Raw genomic sequence first — 27,500 nt, 5'->3', positions numbered from 1 at the left:
TGGACAGATTGAAATGTTCGAATCATATGATTTTCTAAAAAGAATTTGATAATGAATTATTTCCACGCAAACTAACTACATGTGTGAAACTTTCTGAGATTATAAGGCTGTGTAGCTTGCAGTGCATCTTGTGCGATTATATGTCCGTGAAATATATTTAAAGATGGATGGTTCGGAATTGTACTGTTCAACAACAAGTAACATTCTTCCCTTGCTTCCAATACCCTGAAAATTGTAGTTTCGAAGATAATTTTATTTCATATTAAACGTTAAATATTTGTGAAATCGAGATATTTCTTTGTCCTTTATGTTATGTTTGAATCTGTATATGTGACCTGCATGTATGTCTACTTAAAATCTGTCTAAAAACATTATCACGAATTTTACATGTTTAAAACAGTGTAATCCGGAGTAATCATAATACCATAATGTTGACTGAGTCCATAAACACGATCAAAAACTGGTGACGGTTGAAGAAGCCTTTGAAATGGTTTCGAATAAATGCCAATATATAATCAAGGGAAAAGCTGTAGTATTCTTTTTTAAACCACAGATCGACATATTTGGAGATGTTAGAACAGACACCGTGATAGGTATGAGATAGTTGTTGTGTGGACAGGAAAAATAATAAACATGAGCATATGAAAACAAAAGGATTGTCATTGTCACCGATATGGAATCAAGGTGTCTCGGTGAAACCAAATATAAGTATGACGTCATTGATGACAAAATTGTACGTATTATCATTATGCTGAGATAGACCACAGAGATAATGATATATCAAATCCAAGATCGCGATGCAACAGTTGGGGAATCTCATACAATGGAAACATACGACATGCCAAGAAAAGAAAGATTAAACTGAAGATTTGCATTCCACTCACTATGTATTCGACCATACTTTGAAAAAATAAAATCACGTATTTATAATTTTACCCAGAAAACTCGTCCTTCAAATAACAATCGATTAAAATGAAGTCTCATCTTTGCAAAAACTCTCAAACCTGAGGCTTTGCAAGTCCCAGGTTTGAGAGTTTTCTGCATTTTTGAAGGACGTGTTTTCTGGCTAAAATATATAATTACCTGTTTTTTGTTTGTTTTTCTTTTTTTTTTTTCAGAATACGTCATTAAAACACCAGCAGGCAAAATATGAATCTTATTACCCTAACAAAAATTAGAAATACATTTCTTCCATATAATTGGATTGTATATTCATTACGTTACATGATGTGAGCAACCATATTTGACACGTGCTTGGAATATAAGAATAAAGGCACTTGGAGATCAAACAAAAATTTTATTTGTTTGTTTCTCTCCTAATGACCTCCAGATTAATCAGAGTCTGTTCTCCAAGTGTATTGGAGTCTAGAAGTATGAATTTGGAATAGAGAGCGAGTTCCTATTTATAACATTCCTTCAATTGTCTTTGCAAAAAATAATAAGTATGTTATGAGGAAGGAATATGACGGAAAATTGTGTGTAAAATCTTAAACATGTTAAGCATGAACACATTTGTGCAGAATCTTAGAACACATTAAATTCATCGGTATATCAAGTAGTTATGTGTTGCGTGTTTTGGTGAGATTAATAGGCATTTGTTGGTGAAATTTATTGGTGTTTAAAAAGCGCATTGGAGACTATTAGTGACCAAGTGAAGTTAGTAACAGCATCTCAAACACATAAATTGGCATGTTCATGGACTGTAGAGCACGTTTCATCCGTTTGTGGAATATCAAAAAAAAAAAAAAAAAGGAAATTAATTTATTAAGTTACCACCCAGTCCATGCAAAACAGTTTATTTATTTTATTTGTAAGTGTATCTCTTTTGCATTTAGAATTAGCGGTGTTAACGATACTTTTAAAGCAATTTGGGATAAATCTAAAATAAGACAAACTCTTGAGATCAAATATAAAATCCTTAACTCACTGAACAATTAAAGCAAAGAAATAGCAAAGAAACACACACCCTTAGCAAACATGTCGTAAGGAGTAACTTATTTGTTAAATTTCACACGACAAGCCAACTACAACTAAAAAGAGGAAATCGTCTGTGACACACATGTATATAAGATGTGTACACGTCAAAAAGGATTCACTCAAATTAGCTGATCACGTGGTACCAAGGTGTGTATTGCAAAAGGTATCGATAAAACAGCTCATGAACTCACTATGACGAGGGATAAAATACAGACTGTGAACATGTTATTATTATTGATGCGAGAAATTGATGAGTTCTTAGGGTGAGTACAAGCAAGGTGATATATTTACAACGGTGGACAGAAACTGTGCAACGGTACATCAGTGAAAGTATGGGTGAGATGACGACACAACAATTCACAAAACTTAACTCGTAGATAGACCCGTTTTAAACATCGTTGTGGGTAAAAAGCAATTAAATGACTCAATTCTTTAAGTGAAGAATCGCAGTCTGAATGATAAATGTTGGTTTTATCCATGATAACAGAAACCTATAATGATAATTATATCTTTACTGTGATTATGAAACTTAACAAAATATAAGATAAATAGATAAAATAAACTCTTGAACTTCGTGTAACCTTAATGATCGGCTCTTGAAAATCATAGAAGCGGGATGAGAGAATAAAACGTTTTTACTAATGCTACAGCGGTCGAGAACGGGTCAAGAATAAGTTTTTTTTAAATAAATAAAAGCAATTCTATGTATCGGAATCGACGTCGAAAATTAGAGTTAGTATTTTGAAGTTTAAGACAGCACAGAAAGAAACTGAAACTGCCATATTATTAACTCCATACGTTTATCGATCGACGCACATTAATTATAGCTTATTTCACATATCTGGGGGGAAAACATTAATTTGCCAGCCTATGTTTCACATATTTTTTAGCGTGTTCATTATGTTCACACTAAACAATTGTATACCACACTAGGCCGTGACTCTACAATAAGATACCATCTTAAAAGTGAATGATTTAAATGGATAAGGCTGAGCAGCTGTTGGAGATTATTTCTAAACCCCAACTTCCGTTTGTGTTTTGGATTTTTTTTTTTGGAGGGGGGGGGGGGGGGGGGGAAGAGGATTTTTACTTCTCTATTCACATTCTATACTGTGTATTTGGTACCTTAAAAAGGTCAAGTGCGAAAATGTAATTTTATTGGTTCTTACCCTCCATTTACCTCGATCCCAGTAATGAGTTCTACAACTTCAGCCTCATTTCACGCTAGCCTAGGTACCATCATTGAGTGGTGGATTGAAGGTATCTATCTACGTCTAAGGTAGCTAAGCACTAGTGTTAAGTGTTTACCACTTCATTAAGCCTCACATAATTCCGTTTCCTCTTGAATTCCATGTTATCATGGGAGAATGTGAAAGAAGAAATATTATAGTCAAATGGTATCTTTTCACCAAAGACTTTTAATCGTTGACTATATTATATTTCTCTTTATCCATTTTTGAGTGGCTGAAATTGCTCGTCAATTCTTAGCTCTCATCTTTTGGCATATATTTTTTTAACTGTTTATATGCGATAATCCCGGTCTATGTATTTCAAAAGATTGAAAAGCCATTATTTAACATTGAAAACTAGATAGAGGTGCTTATTTATTTAACGTTGGTTCTGAAAAACTTCACTAAATCATTCAATTTCGTTTCAGGTAGCTTAGACAGCCACCAATTTGTATCAGGCTGGCTACGAATTAGACCCTATGTCTAAATGTACTGAAACGAGATTTTTTTTTTCTTTACTGTAGACTATTAATTCCTCTTTCTGCCCATCGTTTATTACGCTTCACACCCACTAGACTCTTACGGTAAGTCATCACTACAATCTAAAGTTTAATCTCTTTTCTTATGTCATCTCCATAGGGGGGGGAGGGGGGGGGGTGCTGTCCACAGAAGATCTCATGAATAGTAAGGCTGTTTTATTGTTATAACATCAAGGTAAAGACAGATCGGATAACGAATAGAATGGGTTTCTCTGTTAATAAAAAAAGACTTCATTTTCTTTCTTCTGCTTTTTGAAATTTCATTTACGAGTCATCTTTGCACACTTGCTGGTTAAAAAGGCGTGAATTAAATTTTTATCAAGTTGACTGCCGTAGTCTGGAAAAAACATGGATTTAAAAATTTGGTCAGAAAATTCGTCTTTCAAATATCTATTGATTTAAATGACCCTCGTCTTGGCAAAAAACTTTCAAACCTGGGACTAAGGAGGACCTCGCGAGGTCCCAGGTTTGACAGTCTTTGCCAAGATGATGGTCATTTAAATCGATCAATATTTGAAGGACGAGTTTTCTGACCAAATTTGTAAATTCTTGTCTTGTATTAAAATTGTTCCAACTATCCGGAGCCTCTGTGGTGTAATGGTAGCACGTCTGACCGGAAAAATCAGAAGGTCTGAGGTTCGATCCCCAGTTCTTGTATTTTTCTAGTATTTTTCTTTCTTGCTTTGTCTGGCACTTTTCATACACACTTGTTCAGATCTTTATTTTGTCTAGCACTGTTTCATACACACTTATTCATATGTTATCTTACACCAGTGCGCGATCCCTAATTTGTCACCTTAATATAAAATCCTATGCTTTTAGTCGATGTCTTTTCATTTGAAGATCAAAGATGCTCTACCGATTTTGCTGTGGGGCTGAATATTAAGAGTCTCTTTGTAAGGAGAAAAAATGGGAACTGCTCAGACTTTTCTATAGTCAAAAGTGTTTATTATTGATGTTTTTACAGAAGGTATCCGATTTATTTTAATCAAGTCTGAAAACTCAGCATGAACAAGGTCAAATATTATATTATGCAGTCTTCAACAAAACAATCAGATAATCACAAACAACATAGATATGTGCATGTGATATAAAATGGTGTGTCATTCACAGCAAACTGTGCTATGATAATATTATGTATAATTTCGTTATATAATACTATTGGTGTGGTATATATAGTTTGAAGAAGAAATGCTGGTCATAACACCAAAAGGACAGGAAAGAATAGCACTAAGATAGATAGTGTATATTACAACCTACATAAAAGTTTTATAACAAAGACGAGGGAGGCACACAAAGAGTAAGAAACTATTTGTTAGACTACAAATTATTTACTTATATCCTCTTTATAGATAGTTTCTTTTACGACCCCTTAAAAAAAATAAGGGGGGGGGGGGGGGGGTGTGATCCGTTTCGGCGAAAAACAAATAAAATCTTTATAATTTAAATATAATGTTAATTCCTGACTCTAAAACTGTATTTTGATATTCCTTAATCATTTCAAATACATATTTCCGTGATTTTTAAAAATTTGTTCTTTTATTTTTCTTTTCATTTGTTGTTTTGTTTTATCTTATTTATTCTTTATTGTGCGGGTTTGTTTGTTTTTTTCAAAATCGAAATTTTGTATGCCATCTGCACGTTGGGAGTTTTGAACGACTTGGTTCGCAGAAACTGCTGGTACTGCAAGTCTCTGTGTTAACACTTACATTGGTGAAAGATGCTGAAAATCCGAATTGGCAGAATCCTTGACGATGGTATTGGTCAGTAGTGCTCGATCTGTCCACGGCTATTGGTCAATAGGTCACCCCATGCAAAAAGTCAGTTGAATTAATATATTAATATATTATGTTAAAGTTGATATTATAGGTATTCGAGTGAATGGTTGATTGGTTGTTGGTTGGTTGGTTGATATGAGAGTTATAATTATGATGGGGGGTGTTAACTGTATTATCATATTATAAAGGAGTGGTTCGATGGGGTAGGAAAAATGAAAGAGATAGATAGGGGTTAGGGGTGAAGAAGAATGGAGCTATGATCCACTGGGTAAGAGGCTGCTGGCTGTCAATTGTTTTGTTTTTTTTTTTTTTTTTTTTTTTTTTTTTTAAATATTTCAAAGGGCAGGGGCCGGGGGGAGGATGAGTTAAAGCGATATTATGGTACAATATTATTATGTGAAGCAAATTATAACTGTAATAACATTATAATCACTTTAAGCTATATTACTATCGAGGTGAAAGTCCTTGATATGATCCAATTTGTATGCATTAAAAATCGATCACTATCTCAATGTTTCCCCTCCACTCTCACTGGTCTCTTGCTGTTCCAACATATTTCCACGGCTACTTTAATTATTAACAATTCTATACATACGTTTAACATTTAATCCGAGTTCTCGAGTGAGCCCACAACGTAAGATTAAAGCAGAGCAGTATAATATATTTGTGCCATAACAATACTGATCAAGAAACTGTGAATAAATTTCATATAAGGGAAATTTTTAAGCCGATAGATAATATATTGGTTCCTTACAAAATATGAAAAGATCAGATAAAATACAAGCTATAATATAATAGTTGGAAATGAAAAGGTATGTATGCTTTGTATTAAAGACTTAATCAGGATTGGAACCCATGCCTCTGAAAGCTAACCATCATTACTTTACAAAGAAGTCTAGATAATGTTGACTGTCGCTGTTATTATTCTGTTGCGCCATGCATCGCATATCAAAAACGTTTAAAAGTTTGATCAGAAAACTGACGAAATAAATATGTTTTGATTCCCTTTTGAGGAGTAAACTTTGGTCCTAAACTTCATCCACATAATATTTCCATGTTCTATGTTCTGGAAGTCATGAAAAAGCAACTTTTTAATAATGATATTAATAATAATAATAATAATAATAATAATAATAATAATAATAATAATAATAATAATAATAATGATGATGATGATGATGATGACGATGATGATGATGATGATGATGATAATAATAATAATAATAATATATAATAATAATAATAATAATAATAATAATAATAATAATAATAATAATAATAATAATAATAATAATGTATTGGGGCTTGCCTATATTTATACAATTCCAAATTTCTAAATAAGAGTATCCACGTACCCTGTCACTTGCTAATATTATTAGTTTTTAACAAGTTATAAATTTGTATAACAACAGTGGCAAGGATTCGGTCTTAGAATTAAGATGCTTTAGCCAGTTAACTGCCGTACTCTGGAGAGACAAACATTTAAAAATTTTGTCAGAAAACTCGTCCTTCAAATAACGATCGATTTAAATAACCATCAACTTGGCAAAAACTCTCAGACATGGGACTTCGCGAGGCATTCCATCAAGTCCCGGGTTTGAAAGTTTTTTTGCCAAGATGAGACTCATTGAAATCGATCAATATTTGAAGGAGGACTTTTCTGGCCAAATTTTAAAATACGTGTCTTTCCGGAGTACAGCAGTTAACTAACTGGCTAAAAACATGTTTTTGGGGTTAAAAAAAAAAACACTTTAAAATGTAAACAGCGGTGAAGATTTAAATTCTTTTGCAAGATTGAGCGAAAAAAAAAGTTGAAAAGAGAGTAATCAGCATCCAATTGCTGACCTTTCTGGGTTTTTTTTTTCAGGGACTTTCACCTCGAGTTGAATAACTAATTGATATTTTGACAGGAGTGGAACCAAATGATTTGTTTGTGTAATTCAAAAAGTTACTTCGATATTATCATTGTAATCATCAGCATCATTGTATGTTTTACAGTTATTTCGTTTTTGAAACTTGTCAACGTTCCTTTTTAAAAACTCACGCAATTTAACTAATCCCCAAACCAAATGTTTCCACTAGTGTCAAAAGACCCCGTCATATAAAAGACTTGTAAATCATAATGAGGTGATAAGCATTAATTATTTTTACACAGTGAGTGGCTTAGAAGTTACAATTAGAGAACGTTTAAAGCATTATGTTTCACAAATTAAAAAAAAAAGTACTTTGTTCATAGTTTTAGTGAGGAAAGCATGTTTTGAGTATTAAAAAAAAAAAAGAATTTTCAAGGTCACTTAAATTACTGTTATCGTATTCATAGCTTAATTATCATCACGAAAAGTTTTCATTTTTAGGTTAATCAAATATCACCGTAATATCATAGGAATAAATTCATAATATTTGAAATTAAACTACATTCAGATTGGAAAAGAAAATTAAACATAAAATCTAAACTGAATTGAGCTTGCTAAAGAATTAAATTGTATCAAAACATGCTTGTTGACTGACAATAGTTTTCTAATGAATGTAATGAATCGTACAACAAAGACGTAATAAATTATACAAAAGCAGGACCAAACAATAATTAACTGTAACAAAACAGCACACTGCAAAATTAAAAAAAAAACAAAGATTATTTTGTCATACTCTGAAAAAATAAAAAACAAATATGTCTTTAAAATTTTGGCCAGAAAACTCGTCCTTCAAATGTCGATCGATTAAAATGACTCTCGTCTTGGCAAAAACTCTAAAACTTGGGTCTTCGTGAAGTCCCAGGTTTGAGAGATTTTGCCACGATGAGAGTCGTTTAATCGATCGATATTTGAAGGACGAGTTTTCTGGCCAAAATTTTAAAAACGTAATTTTTCAGAGCACGGCAGTATTATCATTACAAAAAGAAGAAAATAAATAAATAAATAATCGCAATCCGTGGTCTCTTCAGCATAACAATATAAAATATTTTAATCCAAAGAATAAGAAAACCAATCTGAACAAAGAGCTTAAATCAGGATGACGGACTGGAGAAAAAAAGTATTTTGATTCATAATTGAAAAAAAAAGTTATATAATTTTTAATCAAATTAAAATATGATACTTAAAAATCCTTTTAATGAAATAAGAACGAAATGAACTTAGTCGAATCAATATTATGGTTATAAAACTAAGAAAGAATATCAATTATATATGCAACTGATAAATATCCAAAACCGGAGAAAAAAATTACCTCGTTATCTCTCTCTCTCACTCACACACACACACACACACACACACACACGCACACACACACACACACACACACACACACACATACTTTTCTCACTCCATCTATTAGTTTTTTTTAAAATAAATTTTAAAATACACAAATTCTTCGGTCTCTGAAAATATTTCAGTTACATCGGCCAGAAGCCATCTTACCTTTGGCACAAGGGGAATAACTTTCATACTCTGTGGTCGATGTCTTCGCGACCCAGCACATCCCAACCGGCTCTCGCTTTTTGAGGTCGAAGCCAAAATACAGATAACGAGGGGCACACGCCTGGAAAATAAGAAAACAAAAAGGTTTCAAAAGAGTTAATAAATTACCTTTAATTACATTCAATTGAATATGACATGAAACGTCAGTGTCCAACTAAATCTGGCCTGTAGCAGCGGAATTTAAAGCTCGGTTAATCTAGACGGAATTTGGTGACAGGACATCTCGCTGTATGTAGATCGTCCCCTATACATTTTAAAGTATTCCAAGGGTATCATCAAACAAGAAAAGACAACAAAAGAACCAATTAAAATGTGTTGATATGAACATGAATCGATCATCAAAATTAGCACACACACACACACCCTTCTCTCTCTTTCTCTCTTCCCCACCCCCCCCCCCCCCTCTCTGTCTCTTTCTACATCCCGAGCTATGACAAAATATTATAGGCATAATACTAATATATCAATATCTATGGTAGATTTTACAGCACCAGATAGACCTTCTTTCTTCTCTATATGCCGGTAAACTACTGTCTGGAAAAACTCGTATTTAATATTTTGGCCAGAAAACTCATCTTTCCAATATCGAGTGATTTAAATGACCCTGATCGTGGCAAAAACTCTCAAACCGGGGACTTCGCGAAGTCCCATGTTTGAGAGTTTTTGCCAAGATCAGGGTCATTTAAATCGCTCGATATTCGAAGGACGAGTTTTCTGACCAAATTTTTAATACGCGTTTTCCCCCCTCCAGAGCATGGCAGTTAACTGGTTACTGGTTAAAGGGTACTATCAAGAGTCATGTGACCCAGATACAAGACGGTAGGTTAGTAATTAATAATGACAACCTCATAAGCACTGGAATTAACATTTGACCCACTTTGATGTCTACGTCATTTTACCCATTCATTTACATATCATTACCTTTATTTATTTATTTCCTAAATTTGTGACCGATCATATGAAAACGGAACTATCTAGTGGGGGGGGGGGGGGGGGCGTAACCCGGTTCTTAAAGTAAAATTGTAAGCTGAACTTCTTTTTTAAATTCAGTTAAAATAAACTAATCTTCCGGTGGAGGGGGGGGGGGGGGGGGTTTGTTTTTGTTTAGATATTAAAAAAGATAAAAGATAAAACTTCTGATTCTTTCTTATACTTATATGTGCGGCTACGTGGTCTAGTGGTATGACGCTCGCATTCCGATTGAAAGGTCAAAAGTTCGAGTCCCGCTCTGAGCAGTACACAGTTGAGTCCTTGGAAAAGACTCTTTGTTCATATGCTCTCAACGTGTAAAATGAGTACCTGACTTTTAACAGTGTTGTCTCTGTCAACATCTTTTTTTTTTTAAATGTGCAATATCTCATAATAAGAGGCGTTATGTCTCATCCCACATGTTAATTGTAGCTGTTGGCCTGGGATACCTTGTAAAGCTCCACGTTCAGTGGATAATGCGCTATTTAAATGCTCGCTTTTTTCTCATTTACTACTTTGACAAAGAATACAGTTTTCTTAACCGAGTTCATTCCGAGATTGATTAATAAAATAAAATAAATAAATAAAATAAAATTCCCTTTATTCATCCGTTTAGGTGAAATTTGTCTCTAGGATCTATTCCAAGGGAAGACTGGAATAACCCAGGCGTCAGATGCAGTGCAGCGCCGCAAATTGAAATAGGGCGAGGTGACTTGCTCAAGGCCACACAGCGCAGTGTGTGATCGAACTCGGTACCTATCGGGTACGAAGCAAAGACCATACTGCTGAGCCAAGCTACCCCTAGATACGATGGAACACAATTCTACTATCTTCATCCCTATTAAGCCTTTCATGTTAACTAAGAAGCCTTTGCCATCCTTCCCTCTTATACTCTTTAAAACTAATGTCAAATTATAAATACAACCATTTAAAAAAAAAGAAACAAAATAAAGATAAATAGGGACAAAAACAAATTAAACCCTGTCGTAAAAGCTAGCTCAATGTGCTATTTACATCATTGGGGAACTTCCTTTCAAAATATTGTGAATACATTTTTTTAAAAAGAGGGATAGATTCATATAAAAGCAGTTGTAGAAGATCGCCCAGAAAAGAGTCAAATGGCGAAGCATCATTTGAGGGCCTATGATCCGACTGAGATTAAGGTCTGAAGTCAAGTAAGTCACTGAGATTACGCGGGGTGTAAGTTATGTCAATAGGTATGGCTCATCTACAGAAACATTGAAAACATTATTGTGTCTTTGTTTTTTGTTTTTAAGGGTTTCACGGCGCTTGCAACACATCTCATTCCAAGACAAAATCAAAGACAAAATGCAATTAGAAAACAGATTTAGGGTAAGTAAAGGAATAGAAGATAGAACAAGAACCTCCCTGCCCACCTATGGGAGGTCGGGAACCCCACCCAGTGTGTCTTTTTGGATTCGAGTTATGTTATTGTCTCAAACTTTAACCTTTCATATTTTCGGTCTCTGTCATGACATTTTTGACTGTTGACCCCATAACGTCGACTGCCACGTTTCAGTGTAATTTAAATAGTTTGAAAATTCCATGACCGTTGATGGAATGTTATAAAGTCATATACGGATAGATACAGATAATGTGTGAGAGAGAGAAAAAACATGGAGATTCCGAAACAGGTGATGGTTAAGAGAGAGAGAGAGAGAGAGAGAGAGAGAGAGAGAGAGAGAGGAGAGAGAGAGAGAGAGAGAGAGAGAGAGAGAGAGAGAGAGAGAGAGAGAGAGAGAGAACAACAATGGAGCAAAGTATTAATTAAGGAATTTCGACAAGACTACAACATCGTGGTAATTTCCTTTTTAGGTAGATAGATGGAGATGAATGGATTGATAGAAAGATAGATAGTTAGATAGATAGATAGATAGATAGATAGATAGATAGATAGATAGATAAATAGAGAGAGAGAGAGAGAGAGAGAGAGAGAGAGAGAGAGAGAGAGGCGATATTTATAAGATACAATTCAATTATAAAACATGAAGTTAATGTTTAGGGGTGTTGGAGATCACTTTTATTGAAAGTCTCAAAAGTTAAATTCTTATTCTTGTTCTCGCCTTATTATAAGGTGTGTTATTAAAATTTTTTTTTTTTTTACTTTTCGTCTTTCTGTATATTGTGAATGGCTAACCACTGTAAGTCTTCAAATTCCTCTTTTGTGTCAGTGCACACAACCTCATTCCACCATATTCCAGGAAGTTCCAATACACCCAATTATAAACACGTCGAATTACCACCAGACGCCCTGCAAGGTGCGCATCAGGTAAAAGTTATGTATCCAGAACTAACGTTGTCATGACTACAGGTAAACGAAATCGAGGTAGGAAGTTTTCTCCATGAAATAGTCCTACAGAACCCTTAAGCCCATGGAGTTTATTCCTGTTTCTATAGCGTAAACGGAAAATGGCAATTGTTTGCCAGTTTATCGCAAATACTTTCCGCTAGATCTCACAGACCAAGCTACCAAGCCACAGCGAAGGCGGGGAGGGGGGGGGGGGAGGGGTCAGAAAAAAATATCGACTGAACCCGGGATCGGTCCCTTTGCGTGTGAAGTGAGTGCTCTACCAACTAAGCTATCGGGACCGCCTTTTCTACATGAATACGTAGACAATTTTTTGCCTTTTACATGTTAGAGATTGCAAATTATCTTATTGATTTTCTTCTGACAATCTGGTCATATTTTTCCATTCTCATTCCATATTACTTGAGCTTTTATTTAGCGTAATATCCACTAAATGTGCTTAAAGCATTTTACAAAGACTCCAAAGCCAGCAGCAGCTCTTGACATTTTGGGAGGGACATGACGGTTGTGAGTTCGCTGTTACATTTTTTAAAAACAGAGATCAGGTCATCATTTATTTATCTTACTTTAATGAATTGTACTACAACGACAATGACGACGACGACAACAACAAAAAACAACTACTACTATTTTTATTCCAACTACTACTACTACTACTACTACTACTACTACTACTACTACTAATACTACTACTACTACTACTACTACTACTACTACTACTACTACTACTACTACTAATTTTCTTCTCTTTCTACTACTACTACTACTACTACGACTACTACTACTACTACTACTACTACTACTACTACTACTACTACTACTACTACTACTACTACTACTACTACTACTACTACTACTACTACAAAGAGGAACAGTCACCGTCTTAGGACCGTCTGTAGGACACCTCTGGATTAAAGTGTCAAGCGTTTGGTTACAATAGATAGCAGACAATAATAACCCCGTGAACTCTAATTAACTCGTAGTGGCGAGAAAATAACCACGCCCCTTGTCTTTTGACCCCCAACTGTCCGAACTGTCATTATTCAGCAAATGATGAATGGAGATAATTGCTAAATTGAGCGAACTGCATAGGCAATACGAATTGGTCTATGTTGAGTATAACACTCACCAGTTCTATCCACCACATATCTATGTGCGCTATGCGGTCTAGTGGTATGACACTCGACTTCAACCGAAAGTCCAGCGTTCGAGTCTTGCTCTGAGCGACGCATAGTTGAGTCTTTGGAAAAGGCTCTTTACTCACATTTTCTCAACCTACTCGGGTGTAAAATGATAACCTGGCAATGAACAGCATGTCTCTGTTGGGGAAAAAATGTAATATCGCCTGACAGGCGTCATGTCTCGTCCTATATGGTACGTCTCCAGATCTCCTTGGGGTGGGTACTTCCTTTTTCCTTGGGGTGTCCTTCGCAGAGCCTCCGTCGTCGGAGTTTCGTTGGTCTTCTCCTTTGAATGAGACTTTCCGGAGACTCCGCCTCTACCCTAGCTCTCAGGTCCTCATTTGAGATTGTATTAGACCAATTTCTTTAACAATCGCCGTGTGTTATAACTGCAGAACTCGTCTATGCTCCTACATACCAACAGAAAAGGTTTTGTGGGCGTCAGACTCTTAAAAGTGCCTACGCCATATTGTGGTAAATCTTTCTTTTTTTTTTTTTAGCTCCTACCGTCGTGACCAACAGAAGCTAACTGCAACCTAGTTATTTGGTGGGAATAGTCATTTGATCTAAACACAAAGTAATGACATTGTTGTTTTTTTTTTTTTTTTTTTTTTTCTTCTTCTTCTACCTATCTCACACTTACTGTATTTATTACACGAATAGAGTCAGACTCCCTCAGTAACAACCCTATGAGAATACTAAATCGTCGCATGTTTTATGATTTATATTATAAAAAATACGATTCACACTCACACCTTTTTTAACATACGCATTCAATCAGTGTTCAAAGGGAAGAGAAGTCTGATTCGGATCGTGAGAAGGGTAAATATGCCATGTTGATATTTGAGAGGAAAGGTGAAGTCTGTAACGGAAATAATTCAGAGTGCAAGTCTTACAAGAATGGGCGTGCAGAAAGAAAAGAAAGGGAAAAAATTGATTCAGAATGATATTTTTTCTTTGGGGTCTTCAGGGAAGAGAATTAATTTGAAGCATGATTAATCATTTAACTACCGTACTCTGGAAAGATGCGTATTTAAAAATATGTCAAAGTATATTCGTCCTTCAATTATCGATCGATTTTTAAAACGCTCGTCTTGGCAACAACTCTCAAACCTGGGACCTCGCGAGGTCTTCTTTAGTCCCAGGTTTGAGATGTTATTATTTTTATTACCAAGATGAGGGTCATTTAAATCGATCCATTTTTGAAGGACGAGTTTTCTGTCCAAATTTTAAAAATAAGTGTATTCCCAGAGTTGGACAGTTTAACTAGTTAATAGCGTGATGAATATGTGCTCAATGAAATAAGATCTCTGGTAGGTCCTCGATATCGTCTACATAACATCATTAAAAAGAGATTGAAGTTTGGTCATGTTGTAAGACACAATTCAATGGCCAAAACGATGATATTACAGGGCACACTAGAAGGAGGGAGAAATGGAGATCGACAAAACAAGAACTAGGTCGACATCATCAAAGAATGGACAAGGATCGACAGTCCCACTCTGATCCGCAAGGCAGAAAACAGATGGCATTAGTTCTCATGTCTGCTCTGCGATTGATGCTGTCAGGAGAGTGAGGCAAGGTGAGATGAAGTGGATGGAATCAACATCATTTTAAATGGCTAACTTAGGGACGTTTGTGACCCAAATAAATACATCACTTCAAATCCGGGCAGAAGGCAGAAACGTATTTGGCATGATTTGCCGATTGATGCGATCGAACAAGATAACAAGACTTGCCCAAAACTGTCAGCTGTCTGTCTGGATTTTAAGGATGTATCAAGGATTTCATTATATTGTTATTTACTGAAGAAGGGTTTTGAACCTGAAACGTACTTATTCTTTTTCGAAGCTGTTACATTTATTGAGTTACTTTTTCAAGTCTACAGCTCCTAGTTACTTGGTACCAATTTCACATCTCTGATTATTTGACTTTAAATGAACTTTTGGGTCAACCCAGATACATATTACCATTTTAATGTGGTGGGACAAAAATAATGCCTAATACATATTCTGTGGTCAAGTTTAACTCTAATAATGTTCAACTCTACCTCGATCCATTCCGGAACGGGACTAAACGAAGAAACACGCGACTTTTGTATGACTCGGACCTTTCGCCAACAGGCGATGCTATATAGATTCCTCAAAACACACCCACAAAAACATAATATAAAAATGATATTGTTCCGCTCTAACTCGTCCTATTCCAGAATGGGACAAAACGAAGAATAAAGCGACTTCCACGGTACACATCTGACTTTTCACACCAAGCACTCCATTATCCTAACAGGGCCAGGAGGCCATGATGGAAAACGGTTCATCAGATAACACGATATCTCAGTGTGTTTATTATTGGAGACTGCGAAATACCTTCGTCTTGATGTTTTGTTGATAAATAATGGAAGTAACGTGAAAGGTACTACTAACACAATTTATCTTACTTGTAACGTGAGATGTTACGTTGTGTTACATTTTCCATCCCCTTAAAAGTGTGTAATTGTGGTGTGCAGCGGTAACGCGTCCTAATCACTTGACCTGAATTAAGACATGGTCCTGGGATTCAAACTGTTATCCCAAACACTTCGACGCGTTTCTAATCGTCCTGTCGGAGATTGGCGTAATATTTGAAGGTCCAAAGTTGGGAGACTAAGATGTACATGTGCTTTGAAAGGCTGCATGTGGTGTTCCATGTGTTAAATATATATTGCCACAGGAAAAAAAAAAAGAAGTATTGCAAAGCATTCTGTTCGTTTTTATTTATCTGATAATTTTATCATTTGTCTCATTGACCATTGTCACCAACCCCATTACAACCATCGCCACAAGCACCACCATACTGACACAACAACAACAACGACAACAACAACAATAGCAGCCATCATTCGTCGTCCTCATTATCATTCATCATCAACCATCTCCGTCATACTTCCACTATACCCATTTATTTATTACCACCCCATCATCCAAATTCCACTTACCCAGTTGACTAATCGGGTTCAAACAGCATAAATCTTAAAATAGAGATACAATTTACATCTTTAAAATTCAACACTAAAATATATTCGCTACATATAACAATAATGACATATCTACATAAATCATCATTAACCAGTTCACTGCCATACTCTGGAAAAACTCGTATTTAAAAATTTGGCCAGAAAACTCCTCCTTCAAATATCGAACGATTTAAATGACCATCATCTTAGCAACAACTCTCAAACCTGGGACCAAGGAAGAGTTTTCTGGCCATTAAAAAAAAGCAAATACGAGTTTTACGAGCATGGGAGTTAACTGGTTAAGTTTATATTAAAATCACCGATTACCTGGCCAAAAATTGGAAAGCTAAAATGTCCATATCATAATTAATTGTATCATACATTCAACCAGCGAGATTTTTTATTCAACTTCATCATTTAATTTTTGTTTCACTTGTTTATGCTTCAAACCAATGTGTCCGAATTTGCAGGTCTGATAACCCATATATTGGTTCATTGTTGTAATTGAAATGCCCTCAAGCCGACCCAACATATTCTCCTTTCCAACAACGTTAAAACACGCCCATAATTTCGCTCGATTATCAGATCTTCAAATAAGTTAACATCGCTCCGAACAGATGCATTCCTATTATACATAAATATTATACTAGATCATGAGACGCTCATACTTACACTTCGCATTTTCTTGTATACCTTTATTCATGAAAAAAAAAGGAAATCAGTTGGAAAGTACGAACGATGGCACAAAGAACAACTTTTACGCCTGTTACTCATCATTCTACCTGCATGACTCAGAAGATAACATTTTCAGGATTATCTCTCTCAACTTTTTTACGTTATTATTGGAGTAGTAAAAAGCTTGTTGTGTTACCAACTTTGCATAGTTTTTGCCAAATTGCTTTTCTCTCTTTCATTTTTTATACCCATGCTATTATTTCCTTCCTCCTTTTTAAAAAAAAAATATATATTCTTGAGGTGACTTCCGGTTATTTACCAGAGGACAAAGGATCATCTGCTGTGTTTGAATTTCCTTAATTATTTCTTTATTGTTTTGTACAAATGTGATCTGATTGAAGCGGTATAATGTCGAAGTGAACCACGAGTCAAAAATGGTTTAAAGTTTTTATAACCAAAACTGAGATGTTTTGTTTTGATTTTTCTTTTTACAACACCGTTTTGAGGCTGTGGGCAACAAATTCATCTAATTGAGTGATAGATTAGGGAGCAGGCACTCTGGTGTAAGATAAAGATCTAAAAAACGTGTGTATGAAAGAGTACCAGAAAAATGCATAGGAAAAAAGGTGGAAGAAAAAAAAAAACACATCCCAATAAAACAGTCTGACACTTCATTTAAATATCTCACCAAAGGTTAGGAGAAAACTGAAATCAGGTCCCGGAAGCTCAGTTGATATAGCACTAGGCTCACATGCAAAAAGATAGGCTTCAAATCCGCATGAAAGTCAGTTTTTAATGGCTTTTTTAAAAACCCATTGTTGACCTAGAATTGATTGGGTAGCTGTGTAAGTTAGATTAGACGGGAATTACATTGCGATAGATTGGTGTCCTATAGATAGTATGCGCTTGGCTAAGAAGCTCACAACATTGCCATCCGGAAGTATAACGGACCAACACACAAAACTCTGTGTAACCTTGAACTTTTATAGTCTGGTTAATATAGTTTAGTGAGATCTACTCATAAACATGGATGGCAATAAAACAAAACAAAAAACAAACAATAACAAAGGCCTTAGTGACGTCGACTTCATTCTATCTATTAAAAAGGGTAACACATTGATACTGCCCGTTTACCTCTACGAAGACTAGATAAATGCCAGTTCCATCCACTCTGAAGAACAACTTTAACTATTACTATCTAATGGTGTAAAATAACTTGAGCTGTTACATTGAGCAATATTCAATATACGCGCCCAAAGCGTTTTGCAAGGAGCCCCTAGCCAACAGAAACACTTAACATGTAGGACGAGATAAGACGTCTGCTATGCGATATAACAACGCTGTTTACGGCCAGGTACTCATTGAACACCTGAGTACGGTGAGATAATGTGAGAGAACATCATTTCCCAAGGACTCAACTATGCGCCGCTCAGAGCGGGACTCGAATCCTGTACCATCCGGTCCGAAAGCAGTGTCAAACCATAAGACCATACAGCCACACAAAGGTAACCAACACGCTCTTTGCCACTGCTAATACACAAGTAGTTTTTAAGTTGAATCGCCTATCTGGTCATTTCCACACCTCTAGTAGTTCCTTAGCTATACGTTTAGTTATAAATCACTCAAAACGCCTGGCAAATCTATCCAACAGTAGCAGCCTCCCTCATAAAGAAAATAATTTCGGTACTGACGGATCATTTCTGGATTAACGTTGGGTTCCTTCGGCAAACTGAAACCTTAGTATAAATAACGCCAGGCTCTAAACAACCGAAATTATGACAAAACGCATTTTTGTTCATGTTGGCCAAAGATCTTGTACGGCTAATATTATAGAATGAAAGAAGTTGACGCTATCTTTTTTTTTTTTTTGACGGCCAGTTTGGGGATTTATTCTCACGAAAGAATTTCTAGCAGACTATTAGCGTTAAAGGTTACACATAGTACTGCGTCTTTGTACGATTCATCTGGCAGGCAAAAATGACGAGTGCTTTATCTGAAGGCATAACATCAATATATGACCCCGTGCCTCTAAAAAATAAATTGTGTCAAAAGGATTTTTCAATACTGAAAATGTAGTTTTAACCATAAAATATGAGACATGGATAAAGTTAATTTGATTTAAATACTATGGATAAATAAATAATACAATATGTTTAACGAAAGACTAACATTTCAGATTTCTGATTATTAAGGCGGTTAAGGCATTGCACTAAGATCGAGAGGGTCCTGGGTTCAAGCCCCGCTTCGGCACTTTCGTTTATTTCCTTGGGCAAGATTATTAACCCCTATTTTTCTCACTGTAGACAGCATGGGTGACTCTATTGACATCAGACATTTTGTTTGATGGGTTATCTATATTCCTTAATGGAATGCCTAGGCGACGGGATCTAATGGTGCCGTTGCGAAAAGGCGTAACATTCACTTGTATATGTATACACTGACTCTTCCCGACAAATAGGCTTCAACAAGTCGTAACGTCACTTCCCTCGTAATGACGCATGGTAACTTAGTAACTGGCTCTAAACTATCGGAACAATGGCCCTTATGAAATATTTCTCCGAAGAGCACAAAAGCGTATCCAGAGGGGAAAAAAACATTATAAATCTGATCATGTATTTGACTTTTACACAGTCTGATCACAAGACATATGAAAAGATCTAGCCAGCATGTAGAATATAAAGTACCGATTTTTTTTGTTTAGAATCACGATGGCCGCCGTTGCTGGGCGACGTGACATCAGACTATTGAATCCAATTACCAGATTGAAGAGGAACGCGTTGGTCACAGATTAAATCCCGTCGTTGTGAACACCATAGACACCGAGAGGAAGGGAACATAACCACGCCTCTAGGACAGTCGTCATAATGTAAACAATGGCAGTGATTGGTAAACATAGGGAACTGCACAGGTTTCACTATCGATGGTATGTGTCAAAGTAAATTACCCACTGTTTATTACTTGATCAATAGAACCAACATAGAAAACTATGAGTAAACTTAAACATTTAAAATGTGATCGAGAAAAACGTGTGATAACTAGACGTCTAGGCACCCATTTGAAGGTATAAAAACAATAACAATGATAGGAGAAAGGTCGATTTCATTCACGTTATTGTTTATATAAAAAAAACAACTATGCACGTGAAAAGGTATGTCACAAATTCCATGTTTTGATTGGTCAAAAACTACTGGTTAATTATGGGGACAACACAAAAACACAAACAACTTTTTGGGGCTCGATGGGCTCTATGAATGAGCAAACCTACACAAAAAGTACACGATTCATTTCTTTAAAAATGTAAACCGCAATACTGAGACTCCAGTCCTGTGTGGAAATGTACTTATCACTTGGTCACCAATCAAGGGATTGAAATTGGTAGCAAATCCATTCACTCAATATCAAAATGACCTCTCTCTCTCTCTCTCTCTCTCTCTCTCTCTCTCTCTCTCTCTCTCTCTCTCTCTCTCCCCCTCACCCCTACTTGTCATTTATTGGGGTGTCAGATTTGAGACAGTCTTTAATGGACATGTCTTGGAGTCTTCTAATGTGTCACCACGAAGTATAAATCTTTTAACCAATATGAAGAAAATGCCTTTTGTCAGCGTAAGGAAAATAAAGTCGCGATTCTGATAACATCTTTTATGAGAATGTGAGAGAGGTGAACGTCTGAGGTTATTATTACTTTATTGTTGTGCAGTGGCGGTTCTAGCCTATTTACAGTGGTGGGGCAAAGAGGATTCGGTCATATATATATATATATATATATATATATATATATATATATATATATATATATATATATATATATATATATATATATATATATGATATATATTTTTTATTTTTTATTTTTTTGTTTTTTTTTTTAATAAAAATTTTTTTTGATTTTTTTTTCGCCTTTAAACAAAAAATATTTCAACCACCAATAATCACATTCACAATGAAATGACAATACCAGTAGATTTTAATTCTTCCAAACGTAATCAAAAATGAATCACGAAAGAGAATACAACTAAAAAATAAAGCGACGAGACATAATGCGACAACACCTTGACAATACAAGTCCATTTCCTTCACTCGAAAAATTAAAGAGATGCTTTAATCCCTCAACGGCGATATTAATATTGCTTTTACATATTTCTGGTTTTCAGTAGTACGTAGTAACCTTAAAGTTTTCATGGAGAAGCAACAACAGCGATATGACTCGAGTTTCATTCAGAGCTCAAATTGCATAATTTTTACTGCTGTCTTGGTGGTCAGAATGATTGTGCCGGTGGTGGTAGTGGTTGGAATAGTGGTAGCGGTGGTGGTGGTGGTGGAGGAGGAGGAGGAAGACGAGGCGGTGAGGGGTAATTATGGTAGTGGTTTTGGTGGTGCTGTTGGTTAGAATGATAGTTGTGGAGACGATGACGGAAATTGTATGATGATGTTGATATTGTTTTTATTGCTATTGTTGTACTTGTTGTTAATATTGTTGTTGTTGTTGTTGTTGTTAATGATGATGATGATGATGATGATGATCATGATGATGATGATGATGATTATGATGACAACGACGATGTCGTCGACAATGATGGTTACCATACGATATTACAAAATTTATTCAATCTTAGGCTTTCGCCAATTAATCATACAATTTGATGACCACATACATGAAAGTGGAAAATAATGGCAAATGGGACCAAACAATAAACTGATACCATTAATAACCACCAAAAAAAATACAACAATAGTAATACCACCAATACGTACAATAATAATAACAATGATAATAATAATAATAATAATAATAATAATAATAATAATAATAATAATAATAATAATAATAATATAATAATAAAATAATAATAATAATAATAATAATAATAATAATAATAATAATAATAATAATAATAATAATAATAATAATAATAATAATTAATAATAATAATAATAATAATAATAATAATAATAATAAAAATAAAAATAATAATAATAATAATAATAATAATAATAATAATAATAATAATAATAATAATAATAATAATAATAATAATAATAATAATAATAATAATAATAATAATAATAATAATAATAATAATAATAATAATAATAATAATAATAATAATATTACCATCATCATTACTACTACCACCACCGCTACCACTATACCACCATCACCATCATTATTACGTTTCCAATTATTTTTTCTCGTTTTTTAAAATTTGATATCTATCAAAACAGACGAAAATTCCGGTGATTTTTTTAAAGGGTAGTTAAAATATCTACGATTTTATTAGCCCTGAAAACTACGATTTTTATTTTCCTATCTAAAGTAGGCAGGTCTGCTATGACAAGTATCAGTATCAGTTCCATAGTCAAAATAAGAAAAACAAAAACAACGTTTATTTAATATTAGGCTTTCGCCAATACTTCATACAATATAATTAAGACAAAATAATGTTACCAATCTCTCCTCATGTATTCGTTTGACTATCGTCACAATAATTACCGTGTTATCTTTGCTCCTTACCCAACCAATCCCTTGCTTCCCGCCTCTTCATCGCGAACCATCTTATGTGTGTATTAGCTTCAGGACGGGCAAGTACGGAATCTGCCCACCCTTCCTTTAAAGGTATTTATTTCCTCTATAACTTAGAATTCAACTATCTCCTTACTCAGAAGAGTATTTCTCGTATACTAATTCAATTGTTGAGAAAACCAAAATGGTGGTTGTATTTTATATATTTATTTAGTCGTGACTTTTGAATAAAAGTGTTTTGTTTTATTAGACGGAATACAATAGAAAATTACATTGTTTTGCAAAATTATTTAGTCTGGCAATAAAAATACTGCGGTAATTACTTTAAGAATAATAAAAAAAAAGAATTAACAAATTAATTTGTTAAAAAACAAAACAAAAAACAACAACAAAAAACAACAACAACAACAACAAACAAATAAGAAAACAATTTAAATAAATGAGTTTTGAGAAACACTAAAGAAAACGAGGGAAAAAAAAAGAAATAATTTAAATGGATAAACAAATATATAAAAACAACACAAACTAATACTAAATTGATATAATATTAGTAAATTAATAAATTTAATTCAATACTGGAACCTTCCCAGCACAAGTAAGGCAATAAATAAAAAAAAGTTCGTTTGCCAAAATCTCTATTTAGTGTACACTGGTTAATAAGGTGGGCTCATTTGAATTAGCCCGACCTAGTACTAGAGAGGCCAGACAGCAAAATCACCGTCAGGCCCCCCTCGTGGATCTTTACCTTGCAGTTGGTGAGGGGGCTTGAGGCACACGGGAGGGCAAAGGTGTAAATCCCGGTCGACCGTCACGAGACCATCCCGGGTATCGAGCCAACGAGCCACATGAGCTGCTCGCCCCGGTGTGTGACTAAATTTGATCCAAACCCGGTGCCCGAATAGCAGCCCTATCCCGGGCGCCACACTATTGTCCTTATGTCGAGTCCCAACCAGTCCCGTCAATGGCGAAGCGGTCTGCCGCCTAGCCAAATAATACCGCGTTCGTGTCGCCCGGGTCGTCGGCACGTCCGAGAAAAAAGCAAACGTCCCATGCATCAATCGATTCGCGGCCTGCCGATTGGAAAATGCGACGGCGGGGATGGCGAACTGACGCGTATATTGTCCCTGAACGTCGAGAGCCAGAGTATGGCAAAAAATGAGCTTTTATCAAAGCTACTGGCCGTTCATTGCGTTGATATCCTCCTTTTACAGGAGACCCACCTTTATTCAGGCGCGCAATCTTCCCGATTCCAGATCCCAGGCTATACGGTGGTCCAACGCGAGGACACTTCGAGGCTCAAAGGAGGGGTTAGCGTTTACGCTAAAGAGCCATCGAAGGTAAGGGTAATTGAGAGCGTAACGGACAGCAATGGGGTGAACCGAATTTCCGTGGAAGTAGGTGGACTGTGTTTGCATAATATTTACAAACCACCTAGAGCGACTTGGACTACACCACCGGTACCGGTGGTCAGCCATCCTTCCATCTGTCTGGGAGACTTTAATAGCCACCATCACGAATGGGGCTACCGAGACTGCAACGAGGCAGGAAGACAACTCCGCTCATGGATGGACTGTAATGATCTACACCTAGTGTACGATCCTACAGCCAAGGGTACCTTCCGGGGTACCCGCCATAAGAAGGAGTACACTCCAGACCTCACCCTCGTAACGAAAAGCGCGAACGGTGAACCGCTGCAGGTGAAGCGGACAGTCCTCGGGGACTTTCCGCATAGCCAGCACAGGCCGGTTCTTGTCACAGCTGGGGTGACAATACCGAGGGTGCAGTCTCTCCCACTTTGCAGATGGAATTTCAGGAAGGCTGACTGGGAGGAATTCAGTTCCTATATCGAGCAGGTCTGCCCTGCCAATCCTCCCAAGTCCAAGAATATAACCAGATTTAGTAGGCTACTGGTTAAGAGCGCTCAACGCTCTATTCCACGGGGCAAGCGGAAATTCTACACCCCTTGCTGGACAGCAGAGTCGGAAGAGCTGTACCGAGAGTACCAGCAGACCCAGTCCCAGGACACAGCCGATAGACTACTTCAGTCTCTGGCAGAGGGAAGGAAGCAACGGTGGCAGGAGACCGTGGAAAGTCTCGACTTTACACACTCCAGCCGCCACGCTTGGCGTTTGATAAAGAAATTGGACCCAGATCGGAATTTCGCGAAGGCTGCACCGGAATGCGAGGCAGACACAATTGCCAAGAATATTAAGAACCGTAGTAAGCGGGTCCCTAATCAGGCTTTTGAGCGCGGTGTCCGCAAGGCGTACCGAACGATTTTGGACTCGCTACCTGCGGAGGAGTCGGACTGGACGGCCCCGTTCAGTCCCCGAGAAGTGGGTGCAGCCATTAGCGAAGTAAAGAACGGCAAAGCAGCAGGGATAGATGGTGTATATCCCGATATGGTGACGCATCTGGGCCCCAGGGCACGGGCCTGGCTAGCAGAGGCAATGTCTGACGTCCTTGCAAAAGGAAAGCTTCCACAAGTGTGGAAGCACGCGAAGATAGTTGCCATCCTGAAGCCAGGGAAGCCGGCGAAGGAGGCAGACAGCTACAGACCCATATCGCTGCTGAGCTGTCTTTACAAATTGTTGGAGCGTGTTCTATTAAACCGATGGGGGCCGGTCCTAGACGCTGCCCTGCCACCAGAGCAGGCAGGCTTCAGGGAAGGGAGGTGCACCACGGAGCAGGTCATTGCCCTTACAGAGCATATTGAGCACGGGTTCGAGAGAAAACAGCAAACAGGTGCTGTGTTTATAGACCTATCAGCGGCGTACGATACGGTCTGGTGCGATGGGTTAATGCTCAAACTTGCAAAAATCATAAGGTGCAAAAAGACCTTGAAGTTGTTCTCTTCGATCTTAGGGAAAGGCAATTCCACGTCGCGCTGGGAGACGTCACGAGCAAAGTAAGGAAATTGAAGAATGGGGTCCCTCAGGGGTCGGTACTTGCGCCAATGTTGTTTAACGTTTACATTAGCGATATGCCGAACACTTCCTCCCTGAGGCTGGGATACGCAGACGACTGGGCACTCGTTACTCAGAGTAAAGTGTGGACCCGTCTCGAGAGCGTACTCAGCGAGGACGTCACCAGACTCAAATCCTACTTTGACAAGTGGTACCTGAAGATGAACACTTCAAAAACCGTGGCCACTGCATTTCACTTATGCAGTGGTTGGCACACCCGTAAACTGAATGTCCTAGTCGGGGACCAGCCACTCCCATATGAGCCGCGTCCAAAATATTTAGGGGTGACGTTGGATCGCAGCCTTACCTATCGGGTTCATCTCGAAGGGGTTGCCCGGAAGATAGAGAAGCGGAATAGTCTTCTGAGGAAGCTGGCGGGATCGACTTGGGGCGCTAGCCAAGCGCTCCTGAGAACATCCGCCCTGGCACTATGCTATTCCACCGCGGAGTATTGCGCTCCAGTGTGGGGTAGAAGCAGAAACGTTGAGAAGGTGGATGTAAAACTTCGCAAGTCGATGCACATAGTGTCGGGAACGCTAGCAACAACCCCTAGAGAATGGGGCCCGGTAATGGCAGCGATCCAGCCCCCCGATGTCCGGAGGGAGACCATTACGGGAAACTGGCTGAGTAAGATCAAAGAGAGAGGGAATGGGGATACCCCTCTCATGCGCATAATGAACGGTGCCCCCGTTTCGAGCCGAAATAAGTCCCGGCAACCCTTGTACGCAGAATCCCTGACTACCGACAGAGCTGCACATACGAGATGGAAGTCGGTTTGGACGAATTCAATCCCTCGTGGGGGCGGGGACCTACACTCCTCTAAGCTTGGTGAGAAGTTGCCAGGCTTTGATACCAGTAAGAGGAGACACTGGGTAGCTGCGAATCGGCTTCGGTCGAGGAGCTGCCTAACGGCCGGTGCGTTACATCAGTGGGGTCTAACTTCCTGTCCTTTATGTCCACGCTGTGGACAAGAACCCGAAACGGCAGAGCATCTAGTCGAAAGGTGTGTTGTGACGATGCTACCAGGCGGGTTCGCGACGGTGCACGAATGCGGACCGGACTTTGCTGATTGGGTCGATCGTCATAACATAATAGTGTGAACCATAAGAAGCAGCACCGTCAGGCGACGTGACGATGAGATGACGATGTGGGCGGAGTGGAGTGGAGTGGTTGGGGGGGGGGGGGGGGGGGATAAAAAGAACAGGAGCGCATCCTGGTTTATGCATTACGGGGTGCATGGTGATTCGCAATCTATCAAAGATACACACAAATTGATTTCAGTACGAAGTATCAAGTTTAAGTAGTAACTTTTGAAATTATCTAATTTAAATTTGATTATTTCGGACCTGGTAATACAGCTTTTAACTTGAAAAAACAGGCTGGTATTTGCCCACCCTGCCCATTATTACCAGCCGTCCCTGTTGTTGTGGAAGTTGATAACTTGAATGAAGAAACTCGAGAACGTAAATACCATAGATAGAAAACAAATGTTATCTGTATTGAAAGAGAGGGCTTGATGTCAGTATCTCTGAAAATATTTTTTAATGTAGTTGTTAGTATAGGAAATAGAAAAAAAAACTGTCCCAACACTCAATAAATAAAAGCTAAGAGGAAAGAGATTTTATACGACGAAGGAAATTTGAATTTATGGTCCTTGACTAAGTCATTTCGGTAAGATAAAAGAAAATTATGTTAAATTTGAGTGTTTTCATTTGCAACTTGTGATGCAGGATTTAGTATTTGATGGTGATCAGATGATCGAAAAAGTTACGATTTAAATAATATTACGAGCAATACAGAGGGAATTGTAGCAATCATTGTCTATTCGTTTTCGTTTCTTTCTGAAATTATCATCGATTGCGCACCCT

At 37.1% G+C, this 27,500-nt stretch overlaps 1 protein-coding gene across 2 annotated transcripts in view; it reads right to left on the bottom strand.

Annotated features, from left to right (window-relative positions):
* LOC144965758 (integrin alpha-8-like) overlaps nucleotides 1–27,500 on the bottom strand; it is a 129,314-nt gene that overhangs the window by 46,686 nt on the left and 55,128 nt on the right. For both annotated transcript variants that reach the window (XM_078901422.1, XM_078901421.1), the window contains exons 5-6: nucleotides 8,937–9,057; nucleotides 5,455–5,534 (exon numbers count right to left, since the gene is read on the bottom strand). In XM_078901422.1, coding sequence (XP_078757548.1) covers nucleotides 5,455–5,534; nucleotides 8,937–9,057 — 201 coding nt within the window. The remainder of the gene's footprint in view (nucleotides 1–5,454; nucleotides 5,535–8,936; nucleotides 9,058–27,500) is intronic.

Source organism: Berghia stephanieae, chromosome 2, assembly GCF_034508935.2.
Source record: "Berghia stephanieae isolate SIO BIC M18660-M18661 chromosome 2, UCSD_Bste_1.3, whole genome shotgun sequence".
Lineage (NCBI taxonomy): Eukaryota > Metazoa > Mollusca > Gastropoda > Nudibranchia > Aeolidiidae > Berghia > Berghia stephanieae.
Note: the sequence above shows the minus strand (reverse complement) of the source record. Positions and strands in the feature narration are given on the sequence as shown.